The 23208-nt window shown below is 46.7% G+C and overlaps 1 protein-coding gene and 1 non-coding gene across 5 annotated transcripts in view; one reads left to right on the top strand and one right to left on the bottom strand.

Moving 5' to 3' along the window:
- Positions 1–22419, bottom strand: part of NEMP2 (nuclear envelope integral membrane protein 2) — a 42894-nt gene extending 20475 nt beyond the window's left edge. The window contains exons 1-9 of one of the 4 annotated variants that reach the window (XM_072741153.1): positions 22168–22419; positions 13518–13633; positions 8461–8692; positions 8271–8343; positions 6856–6949; positions 5917–6031; positions 5116–5341; positions 3391–3567; positions 652–3045 (exon numbers count right to left, since the gene is read on the bottom strand). In XM_072741153.1, coding sequence (XP_072597254.1) covers positions 2922–3045; positions 3391–3567; positions 5116–5341; positions 5917–6031; positions 6856–6949; positions 8271–8343; positions 8461–8692; positions 13518–13633; positions 22168–22267 — 1257 coding nt within the window. In that variant the 5' untranslated portion in view covers positions 22268–22419 and the 3' untranslated portion in view covers positions 652–2921. Of the gene's footprint in view, positions 1–651; positions 3046–3390; positions 3568–5115; positions 5342–5916; positions 6032–6855; positions 6950–8270; positions 8344–8460; positions 8693–13517; positions 13634–21527; positions 21941–22167 lie in introns of those variants that run through there. The other 3 variants (XM_072741151.1, XM_072741150.1, XM_072741152.1) reach the window with 3 other exon arrangements.
- Positions 14754–14853, top strand: LOC112922964 (small Cajal body-specific RNA 20). The gene has a single exon (XR_003235572.1).
- Positions 22420–23208: the final 789 nt, after the last annotated feature.

The following is a 23208-nucleotide window of genomic DNA, read 5'->3' as shown; positions in this document are numbered from 1 at the left end:
TATATTGATATAATCCATCATCTATTCCAAGCCTCTTAAAATCTGAAATCTCTTAAAATTCTAGATTTAAAAAAAAAGGTCTTAAACTCAAATATTGTCCTAAACATCAGATGGACACTCCCCTCTAATTCAGCCCTTAGCAAATTGTATAACCAATTCACAAAGCATTTTTTGTGATACGTAAAATGTGTTTTAAAACCTTTAAAAAACCTTTAAAAAATAACATTTGAATGATACAATTGTTTAAGCACGACTACCTACGCTAAATCTCACCCACACATTTTGGTGTCAAACAGTCCCAACTTGCTAACAACAAGTTTTTATGAGGCACCTTGCATAAGCAATAACGCAAAGGGTTCAGTTATGCTCCGTAATTGCGCACCTATGGTGGTATGAGCACGAGGCCAACTTTCAACCACCTGTGAAAGGCAGAACCATTTTACTGAATGGTCACTTAAACAGTTTAAAGGCCTTTAAATAAAGGAGGGGGGAGGGTGGGGAAAGGAAAGAAAAAGAGAGAAAGGAAGGGAGGAAGGAGAGAAAAACAAATCTCCTATGGGAGCCATCTATGTACGGTTCCATGGGGATTAGAACTGTGATCAGCACTGTAATAAGGCCCAAATCAAAAGAACACGACAGAAATACACCAAATGTATCACAAGTAATGCTTGTAATTGTTTAGCTTCTCACAATCATCACACCACAGAAACTCACAAATCCATGATTTCTTCTAAAAATAAACAGTACCCCAAAAGACTCTTGTTCTTTTCCTTTCTTTAGCTTTTTTCATTGTGATGGTCACACCTAGCTTGACCCCCGAGGAGCTGCTTCCTTCTGTAGTCAGCACCACTTCAACCTGGAATGACAGGTGAAGGCCACGGAGGCCTGGCTGGGATGGGCCCTGGGAACTCCAGCTGACTGTTTACGTTATTCACACACACATTCTGTCAAAAACTGCCTTCTGGGAGGTGAACGTAGTGAGCACAAGCAGCAACACATCTGATACATTTATGTCAGGAATAAACTTAATTCTAAAAAAATCAGATTAAACTATAACAAAAATGATGTTGGAACCGTTTATACTTACAAAACATTAACATCATAATCATAATTTGAATGGAAGATTCCTTGATATTTGAAATCAGCTTATGTGAAAGCACAGACTGAATTTAGTAGATTTTACAAAAATTGCAAAGCTCCTAATATTAAAAGGTGTCTGGCAAAAAGAGAAACCTGTAAAACACTGATAAACTGGGGATCCCTGGGTGGCTCAGTGGTTTGGCACCTGCCTGTGGCCCAGGCCGTGATCCTGGAGTCCAGGGATCGAGTCCCATGTCGGGCTCCCTGTGTGGAGCCTGCTTCTCCCTCCACCTGTGTCTCTGCCCCTCTCTCTCTCTCTCTCTCTCTCTCTCTCCTCCCCATTAATAAATAAAATCTTTAAGAACACTGATAAACTGTTTCAAAGAGAAATATCATTTGAAAATCAGCCTAGAAAGTTCCAAATGGGAACCATGCTCTTACTCAATTTAGAAACGTGCTACTGAACTTGGCTCAGGAAAGCTCCTATGTGTCCCTCCTTCTAGTAAAAGAAGAGTCTTCATTCTCTAGGCCTCTATCCTTTAAGAACCCATCACAGAAAGAGAGAAAAAAAAAAAAAAAAGCCTGTATTTGATTCTTAAAGTGATTCAGTTTAGCAAATCTTAACCCTAGGAATGTTTTGCCATGTTCACATCTTTTCTCAGCTCGCTCTTTGGTTTTGGCCTCCTTTCCCCAGGGTCAAAGTTCAGAGTGCTTCATTTCACTCTGGAGAATCAAGAAAAAAAGATCTGTCCTCTGAAGAAAGATCACAGATCTGTTTTTGTAGGAAACTGTTAAAAATATATATAAACTAAATTTTTAAAATGGACTAGTCAACTCAAAATGTCAAAAAAAGTTAAATGTCTTCAATTTCAACATACCAAAAAACCACAGAAAATAATTCTCATTTCTAATTTTTATATAAGCCTATAAAAATTTTTTCAAGGTTGAAAATACAATCTTAGGAAATGCTTCTCTGTCATAGGTATCAAAATAGCTATTTGTCCATTAAAAAATAAAAAATAGTCACTAATACTGAGACCCAGGCGGTAGGGAGATGGCCCCTCCGCTCACCTTTGAAGGTCTCTTTCTAACCCTGAGTTGTCGGAACCACTAGGCCCGGAGTCCCGGCACGGCCTCTAAATGGTTTCGTAGTTTTGGACGAGATTTTATAATCTCCTCAAACCTCCATTCCGCCGTCACTAGCACTTCGCAAACTGTTCCACGGAGCATTAATCTCATGAGAGAGGTTCTCTGGTCAGTCAGTCAGAGAGCGCTGCACCGGTTCCTCCTGAGGAGATGCACTGTGGGGCAGCAGCGGCATCCCTCACTGCCCGAGCAGCCCTGGGGTGCGTTGACCTCTGCCTCCATGTCAGCCAGCCTCCCAGTCCCTTCACAGACTGGCACTTAGGGACACCTGCGGGTCACACTTAGGAGAACACCGGCCGGGGCACCCGCGTCTCTTCCAGCCCGTAAACTGGTAACGCGCAGGAAGAGCAAGTCAGTCTTCTGGTGCAGGTCCTGGGGGTGAGAGAGGACTTGGCCTCTGGTGCGGAGGAGGCAGCTGTTGGCGGGCTCCCTGCGGGGCCGCGGGCCCTCCCTGGTCCTGGTGACAGTCGGCACTGAGGCAGTCGGGGCGTCTCTGTCAGTCTTGCTGGCGCCTACGGTGCAGCGCAGCCGAACTTACCAGGAGGAGAAGTTCGCGTCCCTACAGTCCCGTTTTCCTCCCAGGAGGACTCGTCCCCACAGTCCAGGGTTTGGGCAGCGCTCCCCAGGCGGGCCTGCCCAGGGTTGGGGATCCCTGCTCTGACCCGCGACCCGGCCAGAAGGAAGCCGCGGCGGCTTCACGCGGTCGTCGGGTTAAACAGCTGCTCCTCCAAGAACGTGCCCCCGAAGCCATATTGCTCTTCGTGCAGGCTGACTTCTTCGGGCGACAAGTGGCTTCCGCCCAGAACAAACTCTGCGAATCTAAGAAGTAGTTTTTTGTTTTAAATGAAGTTAATGTTGTCACAGAAAGGTCTGGAAGGCAGCATGTTCTCTCGCGGTCTATCCCCCGACCACGCTGGAGTCTGTCACCCGGGAAGAGCCTTTACACGAGATGTAGGAGCGGGAGGGGCTTGGTAGCCGTCTCAGGGCTCTGGGGGGCAGCGGAGGGGCCCCCCGACCCCGGGCCCCCCGTGTCCAGGCGCCCCCGAACCCTGGGCCGCCCCCCGACGCCTGTGGAAGGGCAGGCGGCCGGAGGGCTCTGCCCGGCACACTCGCCTCAGCTGACCCCCCTGGGACGTCCGGTCGCGGCAGCCGGTGGTCACTCACCTGCCGGGGGCCCGGAGCCGCGAGACCAGCAGCCAGGCGGGGAAGCCGGGCTGGCGGCAGGCGCTGCGCAGCTCCTCCAGGGCGCGGCGCGTCTCGGCGGCCGCCTGCTCCCCGTACTCCTCCTCGCTGAGGCGCCCGGCCGCCCGCCGCTCCGCCCTCGGCCACGTCCGGAGCCTCCTGCGACAGGCGGCGACAGGCGACACGGGTTGGGGTTGCGGGCGTCCGCCAGCCCGGCCCCGGCCCCGCAGCCCCTCCCCCGCCCCGCCCCTGCCTCCTCCTCGCTGGGCCCAGCTCCCCGGCTCCCTGCCCCTGGGGCGCCCTCTTGGGGCACCTGCCCAGCAGGGGAGCCCGGCGCGGGGGCGCGGGGACCGCGGGGGCCGCGGGGGCCGAGGCCCCGGGGGGAGAAGGAGCCGCCGCCGCCGCCTCTGCTGACCGAGGGGCTCCGCCCGAAACTGCTCCAGTCAGGAAAGTCCAAGGGGAGGCTCATGAAGACGGTGCCGACACGAGGCCACGAGGTCCCCGCGGACGTCGCGCGTGTGAACGAGCCCGACGGCATCCGGCGGCTGAGGCCTCGGCAAGGCCGCCCACACCCGGGCGAGTCGCGAGCGTGGATCCTCCGCGGGGTCGGCGGCGGGAGGACGGACGCCCCTCCCGTGCCTCCCTGAAGGCCGGCGCCACACCCGGACTTCCTCACACAGCGAGCAGCGGGAGGCTGGGGCGCGTCCCTCAGGTTACCGCTCGGTCACGTGAGCTGCTCTGCGGAGTGTCCCCGGGGAAACGCAGAGCGCCGCTGGCGAGTCGGACATGGTCCAGCAGCGCTCGGTCGGGCTAACCCACCACACGGACCCCGGCTCGGGGCATGAAGCGCGGCGCGGCCCCCAGCACCCGCACCAGGACGCTCTGGGCAGCAGGCGGACAAGGCGGACGGCCATCGCCGGCTCCCTGCCCAGGCCTGTGAAGGCCCCCACCCCGGCCAGTGCCCCCTCCCTCCCCTGCCTCCTGGCCTTCCTCCCTCTCAGGAAACTCCTTTCTACACTTATGCACCTCGCTGTTTCAATTCACGGAGATTCAGCCTAGTAATTTCTTCTTCAGGAAAGTTCCTGAACTCTCTGTGCCACAGTCCCTGCGCAGGCTTATCTTAACGCTTCAGAGATACAGGAACTTTTGCTGATGTGTCAGCAAGTACACCTCAAGGGTAGGAGCATCTCCTCTGTGCACCTGACGCAAAAAAACAGGTGATGAGACTCCGTGACTAAGGAGAACCGCAGCAAAGCTGAGACCACAGAGGCTGCCTCATCTCTGTATTTTTAAAGGGCTTAAATACCTAAAAAAACCTCCTGAACATAAATAATACCTTCACTTCTCTAGCTCTATCTCATAAGGACAACAAATGTCTTTAAAGCAATCTTGGGCCCTAATGAAAGGAACTGTAGGATGAAAGTAGAAATTTTAGGCGACCCAGACTGCAACTGACTCCGACACTGATTTTAGTGAATTCTGGGGGAGCTGGGATTACCTTGTAATCGAGGGAAGTCCTCTGAAAAACAAAGACTAGAAACGGAGATGGGATTCAATGCTCAAGTTCTCCATCCTCTCTCAGACCTCCAGATGAAACGTGCTAGTTAATTATGAGACTAAATATGACACGTGCAAGAAACTTCCCAAAACAATAAATAAAACCAGAGCTCAAAATGTCAAATTTACAAGGCAAAAAAAGATACGCACCACCTCATATAACTGAATGCTTTCAATGGGTAGCAGAGACTCCTGGAGGACAGGATGAGGATCATAACCGCATAGGCGCACTGGGGCACAGTGACACCACAGTAGATCAGAAGCAGCGCCAGGAGCCGCAGCGTCCACATCAGAAGATTCACATTCCTTTCGTCAACAAGGGGCCCGTGTTTGTAACAAACAGCAAAGCTGAGAAATCCTACAATTAGGACATAGCCTGTAGAAAAGCAGAAGAATTTGAAAATTTGAACTTGAATAGCTTTATGAAAAATCATGACAGAGCCTTGACTTAAGCTAACAACCTATCAGAAAGCCTTCATTTCTGTCTTCTTTTTCTAAAGAAGTAAGGTTGAAAAACATATACAGGGCTATTTATTCCTTCCATGTAGGATACTATGCTGTCTTTTGTAATAATTAGGTATATTTAATAATAAATTACAATGATATATACCAGTTTTTTAGTCCAGAGTCCTAGATAGGCAAATGCTATCATGGTTGCTTTGGTCAGGAATAAGCCTCAACATATGTCACAGCTGGCTACAGACCCTACTTTTTATTGTCACTTTCTAGTTAAAAAAGGAAAATATAATTTAAGAGTGGCAGGACCAGGCTGCACCCCTGATCCAGTGCTCAGCTTCTGCATTAGTAACGGTAGGATGCTGAGCTGTTCTGCATCTCCAGCTGGGATCCACTGTGAAACACACATCACTTACGTAATCCACCAAGTGTTTCACCAAAAGTGCTATATTTTTCAGCTTTAGCAATAACGGGATTTTTTTAAAAATTACCTACCTAATATATATATTCTGTTTTCATCCCATAGCCACTTGAGATCCTCCGTGAATCGGCACACAAAATAAACTGAAGCAAACGAACAACCAACCATTAGAGCCCAAAAGGTGCTATACTGTGTATGGAAGAAAATAAATGACACAGTTTTTGGTTCATTCACTCTCACAAAAATAGGAGCAAACAAATAAACGCTTTGTGTTAGAAACTTCTACATCAAATTGCATTGAAGTCAATTCAAGATACTCTCTAGAGTCTTGTTAAAGTTATGGTCCATGAACCAGCAGCATCAGTATCAGCTGGGAGCTTGCTGGAATGCAGACTCTTGAGTCCCACGGTAGACTCCTAGTCAGATCTGCATTTCAACAGGATTCTTAGTAACTCATATGTACACTAAAGTGGGAGAAGCACTTCTTTAAAGAAAATAAATTTATCTCAAAATATGCCAGTGTTGTAAGCTTTAACCAAGTATCTGCAACATGATCATCATGAACTAATATTTATTCCCGACTCAGTACAGAGCATTCTTTCATTAAATGTGTTTTGGGGAACAAATAATAATGAAGAAATCCCCAGATGTAGCAATGTAGTTATTCAAGGCCTTGACGGTTCAGCATCATGACATTCCTCAGCTCTGCTAAGACCAAGACAAATTTCTACTCAGCATAGATCAGTCCCTGGCCACTCATAAGAAAAATGTATTACCCAAAAAGTAAAAAGGTCTCAAAAAAAGGATCACCAAAACTTAATACTTGAGGATATATACAGTAACAAATAAAAATGGAATCTCTAGAAAAAGATTCATTTTAAAGTCAGTTTATACAATGTAGAAATACAGTTTGAATCAGGAACCATAATCAGTGTGAATTAACTTGGATCAATTTTTCATGTCTATGAGATCATGGTTTCCCTCTTCCATTCATTTATACACAGTATGCCTACCTTGGGAATTAACCTTTTCACCAGCAGCAGGACAAAGACTAATGTCATTAGAACACCTAGCACGGTCCCAGAAGAGTAATAGAAAATAGGACTTCTGTCAAGACAAGCAGATAAAAGCCATTTAAATGCTACACGGCACTTTCAGTGTTAAAACCATGCTTAACCTGATGACAGTAGCCAGAAAGAATACCAAGGAGAAAAACTCAGATGGTAGCTTTAATTACATGCTATACTCTTATAAAATGAAGTCTGTACTTGCAATTTATGGTAAATAGCTGGCCACTAACTCAAAACAAAATGTCGGCGTTACCTTCTATGTTTAGTATCTGATGCCAGAAAAATTACTGAGCACCAATCATGTAGCAGGCACTGGTCTGCAAGCTGGGCACACATTCACGACGGCCCTGTGAGATGGCTATCCATGTCTAAATTTCACAGAGGAGAAAACGAAGGCACTGAGAAGTTAAAGACCTTCCCCAAGTCGGTATCTGCCAACCGAAGGGCGCAGGCTTGCAGTCTGGTTCCTGGGGAGTCTCAGGCTCCTCAGGCTCCTCAGGCTACGTAACTAACATTGGGTTTCTAAAGGTCATGCCTTACATTAAACACGATTATACTACAAGGAAGATAAACAATATTAGGAATAAAAAGCTTAAGAAATAAAATGTTATTGGAAAAAAGTGCCTTTTCATGAGAGAAGTTGTAATATACAGAATATCAGGATAACACGTTTATGCAAAAGTCAGGTACTTGGTAAATTCAACCTTCTGGGGCAGCTCTGGTGGCTCAGCGGTTTAGAGCTGCCTACAGCCCGGGGTATGATCCTGGAGACCCGGGATCAAGTCCCACATCGGGTTCCCTGCATGGAGCCTGCTTCTCCCTCTGCCTGCGTCTCTGCCTCTCTCTCTCTCTCTCTCTCTCTCTCTGTGTCTCTATGAATAAATAAAATCTTAAAAAAAAAAAAAAAATTCAACCTTCTGTACCAGAGCCACAAATCTTGGAAGCAGCCTGAATCTAAGAGAGAGAGAGAGCAGCATCTGGCATCAGAAGACCTGAGTATAAATCTCAGTCCTAGCAAGAGCTAGTCATGTCATGATGAATGTTGGTTTTCTCATCTATAAAATGAGAACAATAATACAGAACTTATGTAATTGTTAGGAGGATCAAATAAAAAAAATGTGTATTAACACCTGACACAGAATAATGCATGTAAATGCACTCTGTAATATACACATACATATCACATGTACTGCTATGGGTTTTTAAAGGCCTTTCTGGCACCATCTTCAGACCTACTGTCTGTACAACCTAAAGCAAGAACTATAAGCTAGTGTGGAAATATTTATTAGCATAGGGTCAAAACTGTGCTAGCCCCTTTTTAATTCACAAAATTAAGAAAGCAAAAAATGCATACTTACTGACTCAAGGTCTTTGCATAAAAGAAGAGGAAAATGCCTGCCACAAACACAAAGCAGAGTTGGAAATCTACAACTGGAGTAAAAAAGACATTCAACAAAGATTTTGTGTCAGTGTAGTTAGTGAAACAAGTCGATCTATTGAAATGTCACTCCAGAAAAGCTAAATCAAATATAATGAAAACAGACTTACGATTTCGATTCACACTAATTGTATACATAAATATCTTCCTGACAGGCGTCACAGAGAAGCACATGGTCTCTCCATATGGATTGATGATTATGGTTATTTCATTAGACATCTTTGGTGTCCAAAAATTATGAATCATACACTTGATTAAAGATAGAATGGTTTCCGGATACTGACAATTATATTTTTCTGTGATGTATACAATATTGAACAGGCCTGAACTGGTAATTTTCACCTATAAAGTAAGAGCAAACAAATCTATAAACACAGAAGTTAAAATGTCTCTGAAGTTCCTTAAAGTCATGAGCAGGTGAATAGAGAGAGCCCAAGATAACTGACTAAAGAATGACATCTGAGTAGATGTCCCACAGTCCCAGGGATCCCAGCCGTGGACCTACAGATCTCTGTTTAGTTCGAACATACTGGAGCATAGACTTTTGAAAGTGGATGTTTCTTCCCCTGAGTTGTAGGTGATTCAACTCCCTTCTAGCAAGTTGCTGTGGCCAAGGGACATGTGAAAAAGGACGACAGAAAGTAATAGGTGGCAAACTCCTTGGTTTATCACGAGGTTTATATTTCTATCATTTTCTACTGTGTTTGAGGAAAAGCACTTCCTCCGGATCAGCCGAGCAGATGTGATTCAGGCTTCTCTCCTCGTGCCCCCCGAAGAAGAATCCAACCACAGATCCCACTCAGGTCTCACAAAAAAGCACTAAGCAGACAGTGACACCAAGCAGACAGTGACAATCCAGTGATCACTAAATGACAATTGTTGCTGCTGCCTTTGCCTGTCCCTCTCTGTTCCTCTTCTTTGTCCACGAGTAAGGCAAGCCAGAAAACCAGGCATCAGGTGCTATAACCCAATACCTACCCTCACTTCTCATGGACTTTGGCTCCTGGCTCACCATTGCTCTACTACTATTTCCTGTCATACCTCTCAAGGGATCAATATGCACAATACACCAAACTCCTTCCAATTCTCTGACTCTCGGCATCTTGAGCTTCTCCCCTAACACTCTCTGCCTGACCTCAGCCAACCACTCCCATGGCCACACTCTGGACCTTGTCATTACCAAACTACAGCCCCTCTACAGGTTGTTTCAGGCATCTTGCTGGCTGACCACCAACTCCTACATTTCCAGCATGCCCCCCTTTTTTTTTTTTTAAATATTTTATTTATTTATTCATGATAATCAGAGAGAGAGAGAGGCAGAGACACAGGCAGAGGGAGAAGCAGGCTCCATCCACTGGGAGCCCGACATGGGACTCGATCCCGGGTCTCCAGGGTCGCGCCCTGGGCCAAAGGCAGGCGCCAAACCGCTGCACCACCCAGGGATCCCCCAGCATGCCCCTTATAGTACCTTGACCCCAGGAAGTCTTTGACCCCCACCATGGGTCAAGCATTTTTCCCTGCTCCTCACCCCTCTGATGTCCTTAGCCCCTTCTTATCCAGCTAAATTCCATGATCGATCATTATAAATCATTCTCTTGCATGTACCCCTGACTCCTTTACACCACTCTTGCTTTGTCACACCTACCTGCAAAATCCAACTCTCTGCCCATTCCACTCTTGCCTTTGCACCACCAAATGGTGCTAGATAAATGCATAGCAGTCTGACTTCACACCCATGAGTGTGAAACTGAAGTGGGACCTGAAGCTACAGGTGATCATACCATACATTCCTATCTACCCTCCAATCTGTATAACAAAGATTTAACAGCTTTTTATTCCTCAATACCAACACCTCCTCCCCACCCGCACTTTTGGCTGAAAATGGAAGAAGGCAATGTCAACAGGCTTCTGTCCCCATACTCAACAACTGGAGGGCACCGGCAGGCACGTGCTCTGCTTCCTACCTGTGGGGAGGAACTTTCTGCCACACAGGAGATTTTAAAGGCACTGAATCAGATCACCTTTATCTACTCAAGGACATCCTACCAATACTTCTTCTTCCCTCTCTACTGGACCATTCCTATTGATACGGGAAAAAAAGGCAAAAGAAAAATTTAATTTCCTACTACCTATAGCCCATTGAGAAGTCCTCGAAAGAAGCAGAGTAACATTCTTCTAGAAACTCAGCTTCCTTAATGTTAACACTTTGCTAAAGGCAAAGGCAATCTTAGCCCGACCCCCAGGACCCTGTAAGTCTACTTTAACTTATAAAAATTCCTTCAGAAATTTCCTTTATCTCTAAACCCCCAAGATACATGTTGGCTGGCAATCATGCCCCTCACAGATGACCCACCGATATACATCTGAAGGGTCTCATGAGTAAGGTTTTATTAGACAGTAATATATGACCTTTCCCCAACAATAGTAGCCTCCTCAAGGTACTGGAAACCTTGCTTCCAAAATTCCTTAGAGACTTACGCTGTCCCTAACCCCCTCCCAACTTGAAAGTATAGAATGGGCCACTCCTCACGACCCCAGTGCATGCAGCTCATTTTGCCCACGGGTCCTGTCCTTGTGCTTTAATAAAACCACCTTTTGCACCAAAGACATCTCAAGAATTCTTTCTAGGTCACTGGCTTTGAACCTCAACATCTTTCCTACAACACTATCAGCATACAAACATGTTGATATTTTTCCCATTGTGGGGAAAAAAGCCTTCTATTGACTCCATTTTCCCTTCTAGCTATCCCCTTGTTTCCCACTACAATCAAATTCTTTTAAAATGTTGCCATACCTGCAGTCTTAAGTTCCTTTTCTCCCATTCTCTCTTTAAACTTCTTCAATCATTGTTTCATTCCCAACAGGCTGTCCCTGACGAGGTCAACAGTGGCCTACATGTTGCTAAATCAAATGGCGAATTCGTTCTCAGTCATCGTTTTTGATCCATCAACAGCATTTAGCACTGCTGATCACTCCCTTTTCCTTGTAACACCTTCTTCCCACAGTTTCCTGGACATCTTCACTTTGTGTTCCTTCTCTCTCTCCTGTGCTGGCTCTTTTCTCCCTTCCTATATATAAGGCTGATCCAGGCTCAGCTATTGGTCCTCCATCTAAACTCACTTTCTCTACTGTCTATAAACATGCATTACTGCTTACTTTTGCAAAAAGAAACACAGGAAAGACATAGAGAAGCTAGTAAGACTAACTACTCACAAGGGGTGGGCAGGAAGAGGTAGAGGAAAGAGGGGGAGTGACACTTTTCTGAGAATACTTCTGTACATTAAACCATATTAATACCATACACACTAAAAAAAATGACAATAAAATCAATTAGGATAGGGGAAAACCCTGAAAACAAATAAAAAAAAACAAATATATTTCAAATGGAAATGGAAACAAAACTAAATATATTTCAAATGAAAAATACAACTATATTAAAGGGGGGGTGGGTAGTAATTTGTAATTTGTAAGTAATTTTGGAGCCTAGCATGTAGTCTATATACTCTTAAACTAGAGATAAAAAACACTCTAAACAAATATTTACAAATAAATAACAAATTACTATTCAAGCATTAGGCAAATAAATCAATATACTGAGAATAATGAAAATTAAGTTCCCCACTATCAGAGAAGAAAGTTACAAATATGTCAAGGAGAGAAATTAGAATGAACCCATAGTATGGAAGATATCAGAACTCATGGTTTTCAACAGATAGAGAATCACAAATAGATTTGTACATATGTGTATGTATATATATGTGTGTATACACATGTGACAATGGTATCCCAGCACTAATAAACACACCTAACTCTGAGTATCTCTTAAAAAAAAAAAAAAATGTATGATTCCAGAGCTGGGTTTCAGAAATCACAAAATAAGCCCGGAACATCTTGTTTGCCAGAAGATGCTCAAATGATAGGCACAAATTAAAAGGACAAATGAGCTACTTTGAAGGGGCTCCTATTGGTCAAATCCAGGACAATCTGAATATCAAAATAAACCATGAAGTAATAGATTATAATCCACTGAATGAAATGGCAATCCATAACACTATGTGGATATAAATAACCTGGGGAAGGAAAAACTCTCCTCTATTGAAGAATACTGATGAATGTAGAAAGAATAAGGGAATTAGAAAATGACCATTTGATTAACGTCATGATGATATCTGATTCATGCAAGCATCATCAATGGATGATAAAACTAGAGAGTGAAAAATTGATGAGGAAAAGGATATCTACATAGTTTTATTTTTTTTCTACATAGTTTTAAATTATCTCCTCAAAAATCATTTATTACAAAGAGTACAATGGTCACTTCATAGTGGTAAAACTGTGAATTGCCAGATACCACCTTAACCAGGTGGCCAAAGTGGTGCCTACAACCAGCAACAGTACAAATCAACGTCATGTTCCTTCTGATATGCTGTCCTAGCTTTTCCCTCAGGCTAGACTACTCTTTCTTGGTAATATTATCTTGATAACTCACTAACTTTAAAATATTTCTCAAATACCACCTTCTCAACAACAACTACCCTGACCACCCTTTTTACACTGTTAACTTGCTCCCTACCTCCCTCATTCTGCCTCCCTTGCTCTACATTTTCTTATTTTCATAGCACTTACTAGTTTTATAATTTTCCTCTCTATTACATTTATGGCCTATTCCCTATACTCCTATACCCCTAAGAGTATAAACATAGGAGCAGGGATCTTTTGTTCACTGATGTATCCTAAAAGCCTACGTTCCTGGCACTAAGCAAGTGCTTAATAAATATGTTAAGTGCTGAATGAAGGAAAGTACTAGGCTACTGAGAAAAACTACTCTTGGCCATACCTGGAATCAGAGAGTGAGTGGCTTGGGATAGCAATTATTTTGGAAAGTAGAAGACAGAGTGTTGTCCTGAGTTGTGTCTGAACAGCGAGCACACCGTGGTCACTTAGATACCATATTTATTTAGAGTGGTTTGGAGAAGGGCTCACAGAAAGTATGAAGAGTTAATATTCCCTTCCATACATTCCTTTCCCTTAGGCCATTCTACGTGATTCCCAAGTCACCTTTCATACCGATACACTGCTCTGTGTCATATAAAAGATATTTTTAATTTTTGAAATAGTGCATTTTAATTCTCAGCTCTTAAGACGTGATTTAAACATAGGCTCTTACCCGCACAGTCGACCACATGTATTTCCACTCCATTTGGGAATTTCGATTGTAGCAGTAACAGTCTGAGTCGGAAGTCTTAATAAAATCCATTTCCTTCAGGGTTTTACACCTTGCAACTGAGAGATGAAAAAGAAAATATATTTCTGAAAGATTTAATTTCCCAGAATCATACCCTTTTTTTTTTCCTTTTTAATTCACAAGAATAATGCTATTTTTACATTCTCTGACCAATGGATTCTTCTACATTGTTATTACAGTCCTAGTTGTCTATTCCAACCTACAATAGACAGACAAAAAATTACAGTCCAGCATCAATACTCTTATGACACATGGAAGGAAGTCTAAGAACACAGAGAATAGGTACTTCAGTCTTGGGAGTAGAGGGCAAGAATTGGGGGCAGCTTCCTAGAGAAGAGGAAATGTGGGTGGAGCACTGAAGGATAAGTCAGAGGCCACGAGACAGAGAAGAAAGGTTAGAGCGTGGCAAGTGTGTACAAAACCAAGATTAGGGAAATCATAGAAGTGGTTCAGTTGTTCACTGAAGTCAGAGTGTGGGGAATTATGACGGAATTTCAACATCTGCAGCTAGAGAGGTAAGCAGTGGTTACTACTTTAAGGAGTATAGACTTGAGCATTGGAGAATTCTAGGTGAGCATTAAAGTCTCAGCAGGTAACTGCTGACACTCAGGAAGGCTTTACTGAAGAGGTCAGGGAGTGTGTGGGCAGAGTTAAGGCATCAACACTGTCAACTAAGACACCGTGAACTTCCTAGACCTCAACGACAGCAAGAAGTCTTCAACATCCCTAGGCCTGAAATGGCAAAGGGAGGACCTGGTGTTATTTGCTGGAGCTACTAAAACCCGGAGGACAGTCTGATGGATGCAATCCCTGACAAAACATGCAATGGAGGATGGAGATATGACTACTTCAACCTCTCTCCTGCCCTCCCATCAGGGCTCCTCACTGGCCAAACCCAATGGGAACCAAAGGACAAAGAAGCCACAGGCCTGAGGTGACTCAGGCCACAGATGTCAGCTTTCAGGTACTGAGCCGGGGAGGGAAGTACAGAGAATGATCTGGGATCCATATGTAACATACAAATAATATACAACACAATACAGTACACAGAAGAGGAGAGCGAGGTGCCTTATTAGATGGTAAATACCGTAAGAAACATGTAAAGTAATGGGATTCATTTTATCTGTGGCTCCCTCTGAATTTAAAATGAAGTAAGACGCCCTCTTCCCCTGAGTCAGGGCTGGAGGCCAAGATCAGTCCTTGAGGATCAGCGTTGGTGCCACAAGCCGGCAGGCTTGTTTTCCGGCCTCAGGCACCTAGAGCTGCTGGGAGCCCCACCTGCTCTACTCCAGGCCTGCTGACTGCCCGCCAGCCTGGGGCCTCGAGTGCCCCCCCCCCCCACACCCAGCTCCTTGAACAGTGCCGGGCTCCCATGGGCCGCTCCTGGCCTGGGCTGCCACATACGTAGCTTGGCCCCTGCCTACCCCACAGGAATCGCCTACACACACCTAGATGGGCGGGCGTCTACCATAAAGATGCCCGTGAGGGAGTGCAGCCTCTCACCTCCCGCTCTCCCACCAAACGTTGGCTTTGGCCCCAGGGGGATCACTGGGGGAGGAGAGGGTGTCCAGAGTGGGGAATTCTGCTGCGGACGGGACAGCCGAGGCCACCGAGCTCAGGGAGGATTACCACTCCTCCCTGCTGGGTGAGGCCGGGTGCCAGCCAGGCCACTCCATCCTTCACTCAGCTGGGTCTCCCGCACGGGATCCCCTATAGGCCAGGATCCCCTACAGGACGTAAGGTGGGAGGTGATGAGCAAGAGCTGGGAATGGGGGGGGTGGGCTCTGCACGCACCCGGGCAGGTCAGACGCGACCCTCGGAACAGTGGCCACGAGCACAAGCCCTGCCTCTAAGCGGTTAGTGTATCGAACCCCACAGCTCTGGTTCCACACGGTTGCAAGCAGGAAGTTCTCTATGTTGAGGTGCTTACTTCCATCAACTGACAAATGTTTTAGAAAAGTTTTCAGGTTCTAACAGTTTTTTTTCCACTAACAAAAGTTCTGGAAGCATCTTATTTTGTTCTAAAAGCAATAAGCCACTTTCTGTGGGAAAGAAATAAAATAAATTGAACTGAGATGAAAGTCATAAATTCTTCTGGATCCAGGATAGGGTGTCATCACTGTGTCTGTCAACAGGAAGCAGGCACAGAGAATGCTATGGGCACACAGAAAACTGGGCCTTATGCCCATCCCCAACTTTTTTTTTAAGATTTTATTTATTTATTCATGAGAGACACAGAGAGAGGCAGAGACACAGGCAGAGGGAGAAGCAGACTCCATGCAAGGAGTCTGATGCGGAACTCGATCCCAGGACCCTGGGGTCACGCCCTGAGCCAAAGGCAGACGCTCAACCCCTGAGCCCCTGGGGCCCCCCCAACTTTTCTAGGGGGAAGTGTGGTCAGCTGCTCCAGAAAAACCTGAAATGAAGCTAGAACAACCGGCTGCACCAAAGTTAGGGAAGGATTGAGTAACTAGTAACTGGTCAACAGTCACAGCCATTTAGGGAATACTGAAGAAGCCCACGTAGGTCTGTGCCCAAGCTAGACGCATCCTAAGCATTGAGCCCAAGAGAGTGGAGACACACTTGAGAAGATGCAGAGAATACCGATTAATGTGACTGCATAAAGGTCACAAAGTTAACAAAGTAGGAAAGTCACGGGAGAATCCAGTATTTTCCAATGTGACACCATCAAATCACTTAAAATTTACTCTTAACATTGTGAGGAAATGCTTACATTTTTAAATATACCAACACATTTGCAGAGTTTGAGAGTCAAGATGCAAATACAAAATTCTAAGAGACAGGTCTCAAAAAGGCACGTGAAGGAAGCTCTAGAGGTGCTCTGCTAAATATAGGAGACTAAAAATTAAAAATCCATCCCCCAGTATGGCATGTTCATATACCAGACCAAAAGGAGGACGCAGAGCCAGTGCTGAGGGAGCCGCTGGGTTACCCCCGGCCCAGGGATATGCAGGGGAGAGGGCCCTCCCGGACATCAAAGCCCTGGCAGGCAGCTGGCTGTGGAAATGATGTCAGAGGCAAGAGAACCTGGGGGCACCTGAGCAACCAAACACAGTGAGAGCCTCCAGGCAATGAGAGCAGAGGGAGGACAGGGAGGAGGCTGTGTGCAGCCTCTGCAGAGCCTCCCGGCTAAACCAGGCGGGGTCCACAACTTGACCCCGGGGCCTCAATAAAAGACAGGAACTCCTACCTGTGTTGGAAAGGGAGCGCATTCCAGCAGGACAGGTGAGGGAGGGCGGGGCCAAGGTCCACAGACCCCAGCAGCCCCGGACCACTGTAAGAAGGTCACTGGCGGCCAGTTCTTTCTTTGGGTTTACTCCCAACAGGGCCGGTGCTCTAGGCCAGGGGCTTTTCTGCAGGGTGGCTCCGGGGCCGAAACACAGAGAACTAACTACTGCTCTTGTTCGTGGTTTGAGGGAACATCCTCTTTCCGGGTCCAAGCTTTGCAAACAAATGCTGCCTTCCAATGAGTTTGTTTCCACTTGGTCCTAAGACCATCTCCTAAATCATTTGAGATCTCTAACTCTTAAGAGCAAGATGGTGTAATATAAGTATAGTGCAATAATCTGAATTTAGAAGTAAATGCTTCTTTGTCATCCAAGCCAGTCTCCTTGCACTAGGATTACTGGTTCCCTGCTTCTGGAATTGCCCTAAATATCAATTCCCCTCCAACCTATTCTCCAATCAGCATGGAGATCTTTTAAAAACATCAATCAGAGCACATCATTTACCTGCTCAAAACCGATGACTTCACACTGCACCTGTAATAAAAATCCACCCTCCCGGGATCCCTGGGTGGCACAGCGGTTTGGCGCCTGCCTTTGGCCCAGGGCGCGATCCTGGAGACCGGGGATCGAGTCCCACGTCGGGCTCCTGATGCATGGAGCCTGCTTCTCCCTCTGCCTGTGTCTCTGCCTGTCTCTCTCTATCATAAATAAATAAAAAAATTAAAAAAAAAAAAAAACCACCCTCCCTTCCACGATCTAGCGCTGTGACCCTCTCTCCTCTACTCCTCATCCTCGCAGCTGCTCAGGCCACACCAACCCTCCTGTCCTCGAGATGCTGAGCCATTCCTGCCTCAAGTTTTCCTACTTGCCAATTCCTTGACATGCAATCTGCTCCCCAGATTTTGGCAGAGCTTGCTCCTTTTGGTAATTTAGGTTTGCCCAAAAGTTACCTTCTTAGGAAAGCCTTCTCTGACCCCACTGTCTAAAATGGCACATTCCAACCCCTTTCACCCACTTGCTTCTCACTCTGCTTTATTTTTTCCTCATATTTTTTTTTTTAAACTGGGACGTTCATTGGCACATTCCAGTTCTTTTTTTTTTTATTTATTTTTTTTATTTATTTATGATAGTCACAGAGAGAGAAAGAGACACAGGCAGAGGGAGAAGCAGGCTCCATGCACCGGGAGCCCAACGTGGGATTCGATCCCGGGTCTCCAGGATCGCGCCCTGGGCCAAAGGCAGGCGCCAAACCGCTGCACCACCCAGGGATCCCTTTCCTCATATTTTTATCAGCTTATACTCTGTCTCTCCATGAAGTTAGAGGCAGCATGTTCTTTACTGTACCCCCAGCCTTTAAAAATCTGTCTTCTGTGTATGTGTTTAATCTGGGAGGGTCAGTGGGTTATTCGGGCATGCACAGCTGAGACAATGAAAGCCTGGCCAATCTTTGTAAAAGGCTGCCTGGCACTAGTCAGCACATAAAGGGAAGCGCACCCCGGCCCTCCCCTTGAAGCAATCTGATGTAATCCGACGTCCTATCCAGCCTGTGTCCCTGCCATTCCACCACAGAACCTGCAGACTCCATCTCCCCCTTACTCTACTCCATCATCCACATACCTTAACTACGGGGCTGAAAGCTGTAATCCTTAAGACCCCTTGGGCTAGGGATCTTCTTTATCCTCCTGGGATAAAGAAGGGCAGAGAGAAGCAAGAGACAACAAGCTTGCATCAGTGCCTTCTGCATAAGGGACCTCCCAGTTAGAAGAAAGGAACACGCTCTGAGTTTCACTTCGCTCCCCTACAGGATTAAGTATAGATGCGTAGACTGCTCTGCTACTGATACCTATGGAAACTACTAAAGGCACATTGTAAAGTATTCCACCTGGAATTCTCCAGAGTGCTCTCTAGCTTTTGAAGTGAAGTTGATGTCAAATTCACACAATATACGAGACATAACAGGCCAGGTGTTAGCGTTTCATGGTGTGCTCTGGCTACCCTCATTGTTAACTCCCTCATTCAACCCCCAAGAGGACTCCTAACTAAGGAACTAGAAACTCACAGCTACAAGAAACTACAGATCTAGCTTCACGTGAGTTCGTGTAAACCTGAAGCCACCGGCTAGTTAGGCCAAGCCTAAGACAATGACCGTAAGGATCAAGACTGTTATCTAGGCTTCTTCTAGAAACACTTTACACTTCACTATCTACTTCCTCCACCTCCACCTAAGGGTGGGTAAGAGAAGACCTAGCCAGATGGGACTGCTTATCTGAACTCCATCAGCTGTTGAAGGAGCTGCCCATCCAGCCCTGAGGTCTGGGAAGCTGCCTGCATGTCTGCAGGTGTCACTTATTCATGGGGCCTCAGTCTTTGCTGGTTCATCTCTCCAAGATGGAACTTCTTGGAGGTCGCTGTAGGCAAACCCAAAGACATCACACTGATAATCAACAAAACTCCTCCCTCTTAGTGCAATTGAGAAAACAAAAGGGAATTTCTAGGGATTCAGAAAAATGTTAATAATAATCATTCATTTGATCAGAAGAGAACAATTCCTGCCTAGGGACAGCTACAGCTTCCCTTGAGGCCGAGTATGTTTTTCTGCCCTACAAGGTGCCCCGTAGCTTAGGTATTCACTTCCTCAAACCTGATTCCAGATCCGGACAAAAATCTGAAGTGTGGGGTATCCCAGCTCTGCCTCACCTCCTAAGCACTTAGGAATATCTGCCGGCCAGCCCTGAATGCCATACTTACTAATAAGCTCCCCCAGCAAGGGTGCACCTCTGAGCCATGAAAGGATCCTCACGGTAACGCCCTGTAGGCCTCAAAAGGTTTGCTTGATTCTGCAATAACCCTGCCTTCTGACTTTCTGGACAGTAGTGCCCAAACCGCTAAGACAAAGCACAATCATTTACATTACCAAAGCACTTGAGTCAGGCTTATCCTACCCAATGACATTCCTTACTTCAACTTAAATAGCACTCAATTTATAAATATTCAATTAATCTAAGACTATGTAGCTTATATAAAAAAGGGACAGATGGGTTATCACCTGCTTTCACTAATAAATTACATTTAAAATTACTCCTTTGTACCACTTTTGTCATTTATTAGTTTTCCTAAATGTAAAAGGATATATTTAAGTTAAAGAATTTAGTCATACATACATAAGGTAAAAATATTCAGTCGAAATTTCAGAAAAGGGTAGGTAGTACTTAAACCTACTTATAGAATATGCTAAAAATAAAAAGCACAAACGCTCCTCAAATCTTAGCAGATCTTAAACAACCTCCAACATAAAAATATTTCAGCAACGTTCCTTCTAAAAATTTAACCTTTACATGGCCCCCATATGGAAAGAAAATAACTTCAGATGAAACTATAATAAAATTTTAAAAGCCACCTATTAAATTAGACTGCTATTTTCTTCATTTGGCCTATAACTGTTTTTCTTTTGGAAAAGGGGGGGGGGGGGGACAAGAAAAACAAAAAGCAAAAACCAACAAACCTTAGCTCCTGAAAGTTCGAAGAAGAAGGATTTTTCTGGGTATTATTTGCCAATTGACATTTTCAAAGGGGTTAGCATGGAGCACCAAAATTAGAAAGTAACTTCTCTGTCCTAACCCTAGTTGTTTTTTTTTTTTAAACCAGACTTGAATATAAATTTGATTTTTGTTTCTCTGAGAATGTGCATAGAGAATAAATCTGAAGTTAGCACATGCTGATGCATAATCAGGCTGATTCTAACTTTGAGGACTGATTTTTCTTCTCCATAGATGATCACAGGCCGTGGCCTATCACCGTATAGTTCACTATGAATAATTCTTCCTTCCAGCCAGACAACTACCTGCCTCTCCAATGTCACCTGCCTCTGACTTTCCTCCAAAGAGGGTGACGGAAAGCTGTCCTGGCTCCAGATATTCTCTATTTTACGGAAGGGTGTGTACATTCGAGAGAGAACTTTACAAGTTAGGATCATCTAATGCAAGCTTCTTCTGTGACTGACGGGCCCTATTGTGAAGGGAAGCACCAGCTGTTCGATCTCAGTTCACAGAACCACTTTTAGAGCAGCAACATTCCTCAGACCTAGTCCAGTCCAGAGGTTCCAACGTGATGTCACCTGCACACACAGGACCCAGGATGCTCCACAGCCTGTGCTGTAACACGGACCTGGGATGGCAAGAGTTGCCCTAAAGCTACACAACTTGCCATTTTTCTTGGCTCTGGGCTAGAATTTTATCAACTCAGTGTACATCCTGCATCTCTTGGGCAGAACAGTAGCTCTGAAAAGCATTTAGCCCTTTGGTTAACAAAACATAAGTCACAGTGGACACTAAATGTTGTAACACAAACATGCGAAATATTGGGTTATGTTGTAAACCATTCTGCGATAGAACAACTTTGTTTTAGTGATGAGAAAACCATGGAGCATAAAGATGCTGTGCCTGGACCAAGGTACTTCACAAGTGTGTGTGTGGGGGGGAAGGTCATGAATGTCTAGAAGTCAAGGTTCCAGGGGTTGGTTCAGGGCTACTGACACTTTCCTGGCTGCTGCCATGCTCAGAAACCCTCCTTCTCAGGCGTATTTGTGATTTATTTTTCCATCTCATGTATAGACGGCTTACATTTGTTACTACGAAGCCCACCTCTCTTTATTCATCTATAAGATGGGTACGTAGGGGGTACTTACCCTCACAGGGCTACTAGGCTATCACATAAGAGAGCACATCGAGAGCCCTGCTAACACTGCCAGCACCGAGTGAGCACTCCACAAACGTCTGTGCAATGAAAACTGGCAGAGAACGGTTCCCCGGGCGACGGGCGACAAGCTGGCAGCGGGGGCAGGTGCTCCGGGTCTCTATCCTCAGACAAGGCCCTGCCCTCCCTGGAGGGGGCGCTAAGCCCGGCTTACAGCACACCCGGCGACTCCGGGCGGAGGCGGCCAAGGAGGCGGCGACGGGTTGGTGGGCAACGGCTGCCTTCCGGAGCCGGGGCCGGGGCCGGGGCTGGGCGGGGACCGGGACCCGGGGAGCCTGACCCGACGAGGAGGCGCCCCGCCCCCTGCTCGCTCCCAGGATCCTCGCCCCGCCCCCCGCTCGCTAGCCCCGCCCCCTGCTCGCTAGCCCCACCCCCCGCTCGCTAGCCCCGCGCCCTGCTCGCTCGCCCCGCCCCCTGCTCGCTCCCGGGTTCCCCGCCCCCGCTCGCCCCCCTTCCCTCTCCCTCCCCGCCGCCGCCGAGCGGGGCGGGCGGCCTCAGGGCGTCGGGGCAGCGCAGCCGGGGGCCGGGGCCCGTGTGCGCCTGCGTGCGCTGCCGCCAGAGCCCGCCGTTACCTGACAGCGCCGCCGCCTCTCCGCGCACGGCGCCCGCGGGCAGCGAGGACAGAGGCGGCAGCCAGAGCAGCAGCCACCACCGCCCCGGCCGCGGCCGCATCCCGCCCGGGACCAGCTCCGCGCCCGCGGGCCCGGCTCGGCCGTCGGGACGGAAACGGCGGGGCCCGCGGGGGGGCGGCGAGGCTTCCGCGTCGGCCTGGGGGCGCTCCCGGCTGCCGCCGCCCGCTCCGCCCGCTCCGCCCGCTCCGCCCGCCTCGGGGCTTCCGGGCCTTGCCGTCCGGGGGCGCCTGGGCCGCGCAGTCCCGGCAGCCTCTGCGCGGGGCCGCCGGGGGAGGGGCGCTGCTCAGCCGCGGGCTTCGGGCCTGGGGCGGGGAAGAGGGGGGAGGGGGCGCTCCTGGAGGTGGGGGCTGGTGCTCCACGGGGGAGGGGAGCCTGTGCTGCAGGAACCCCCTTTTAACAATAAACCTTTTTCCTGTTTTCCATTTTCCTTGGTTGTAACGACAGACTGGCAGTTCAGTTGCTCAAGTAACACGGACTTCGGTGTCTCAGCTCCTGAACACATTTCAGTACAAAGAGGCTGTAAAACGTTCCCTCACCAGTAGAACACAAGTTAAAATTAACTTGCATTTAAAAAAAAAATACAGAAAGCTGATTGGTAGTGGCCAGGGGGACGGAGTGGGGAAAGGTGGGCGAAATGGGCAAAGGAGGTCAAAAAGTACAAACTTAGAATTACAAACACGTCCTGGTGATGTACAGTACGGTGACTAGGTGACTAAGGTCAAGACCGTAACGTAGACTTGAAAGCTGTCAAGAAAATAAACATCACAAAAAAAATTGTATGATTATGTGAGGTGATGGAGGGATGGATGTAATGACCATTTTGCGATATACACACGTCATGTTGTACACCTAAACCTAACACAACGTTAAATGTCAGTTACATCTCAATAAAACTGGGAAAAATACCTTGAGTGGCCTTAATATTGATAATTAGTATAGAAGTTGCAGACTTAAGTCAGTTATATTGCATTTTTTAAAAAA

Source organism: Vulpes vulpes, chromosome 16, assembly GCF_048418805.1.
Source record: "Vulpes vulpes isolate BD-2025 chromosome 16, VulVul3, whole genome shotgun sequence".
In the NCBI taxonomy this organism is placed as follows: domain Eukaryota; kingdom Metazoa; phylum Chordata; class Mammalia; order Carnivora; family Canidae; genus Vulpes; species Vulpes vulpes.
The sequence above is the reverse complement of the archived record's forward strand: the minus strand, read 5'-3'. Positions and strand labels throughout refer to the sequence as shown.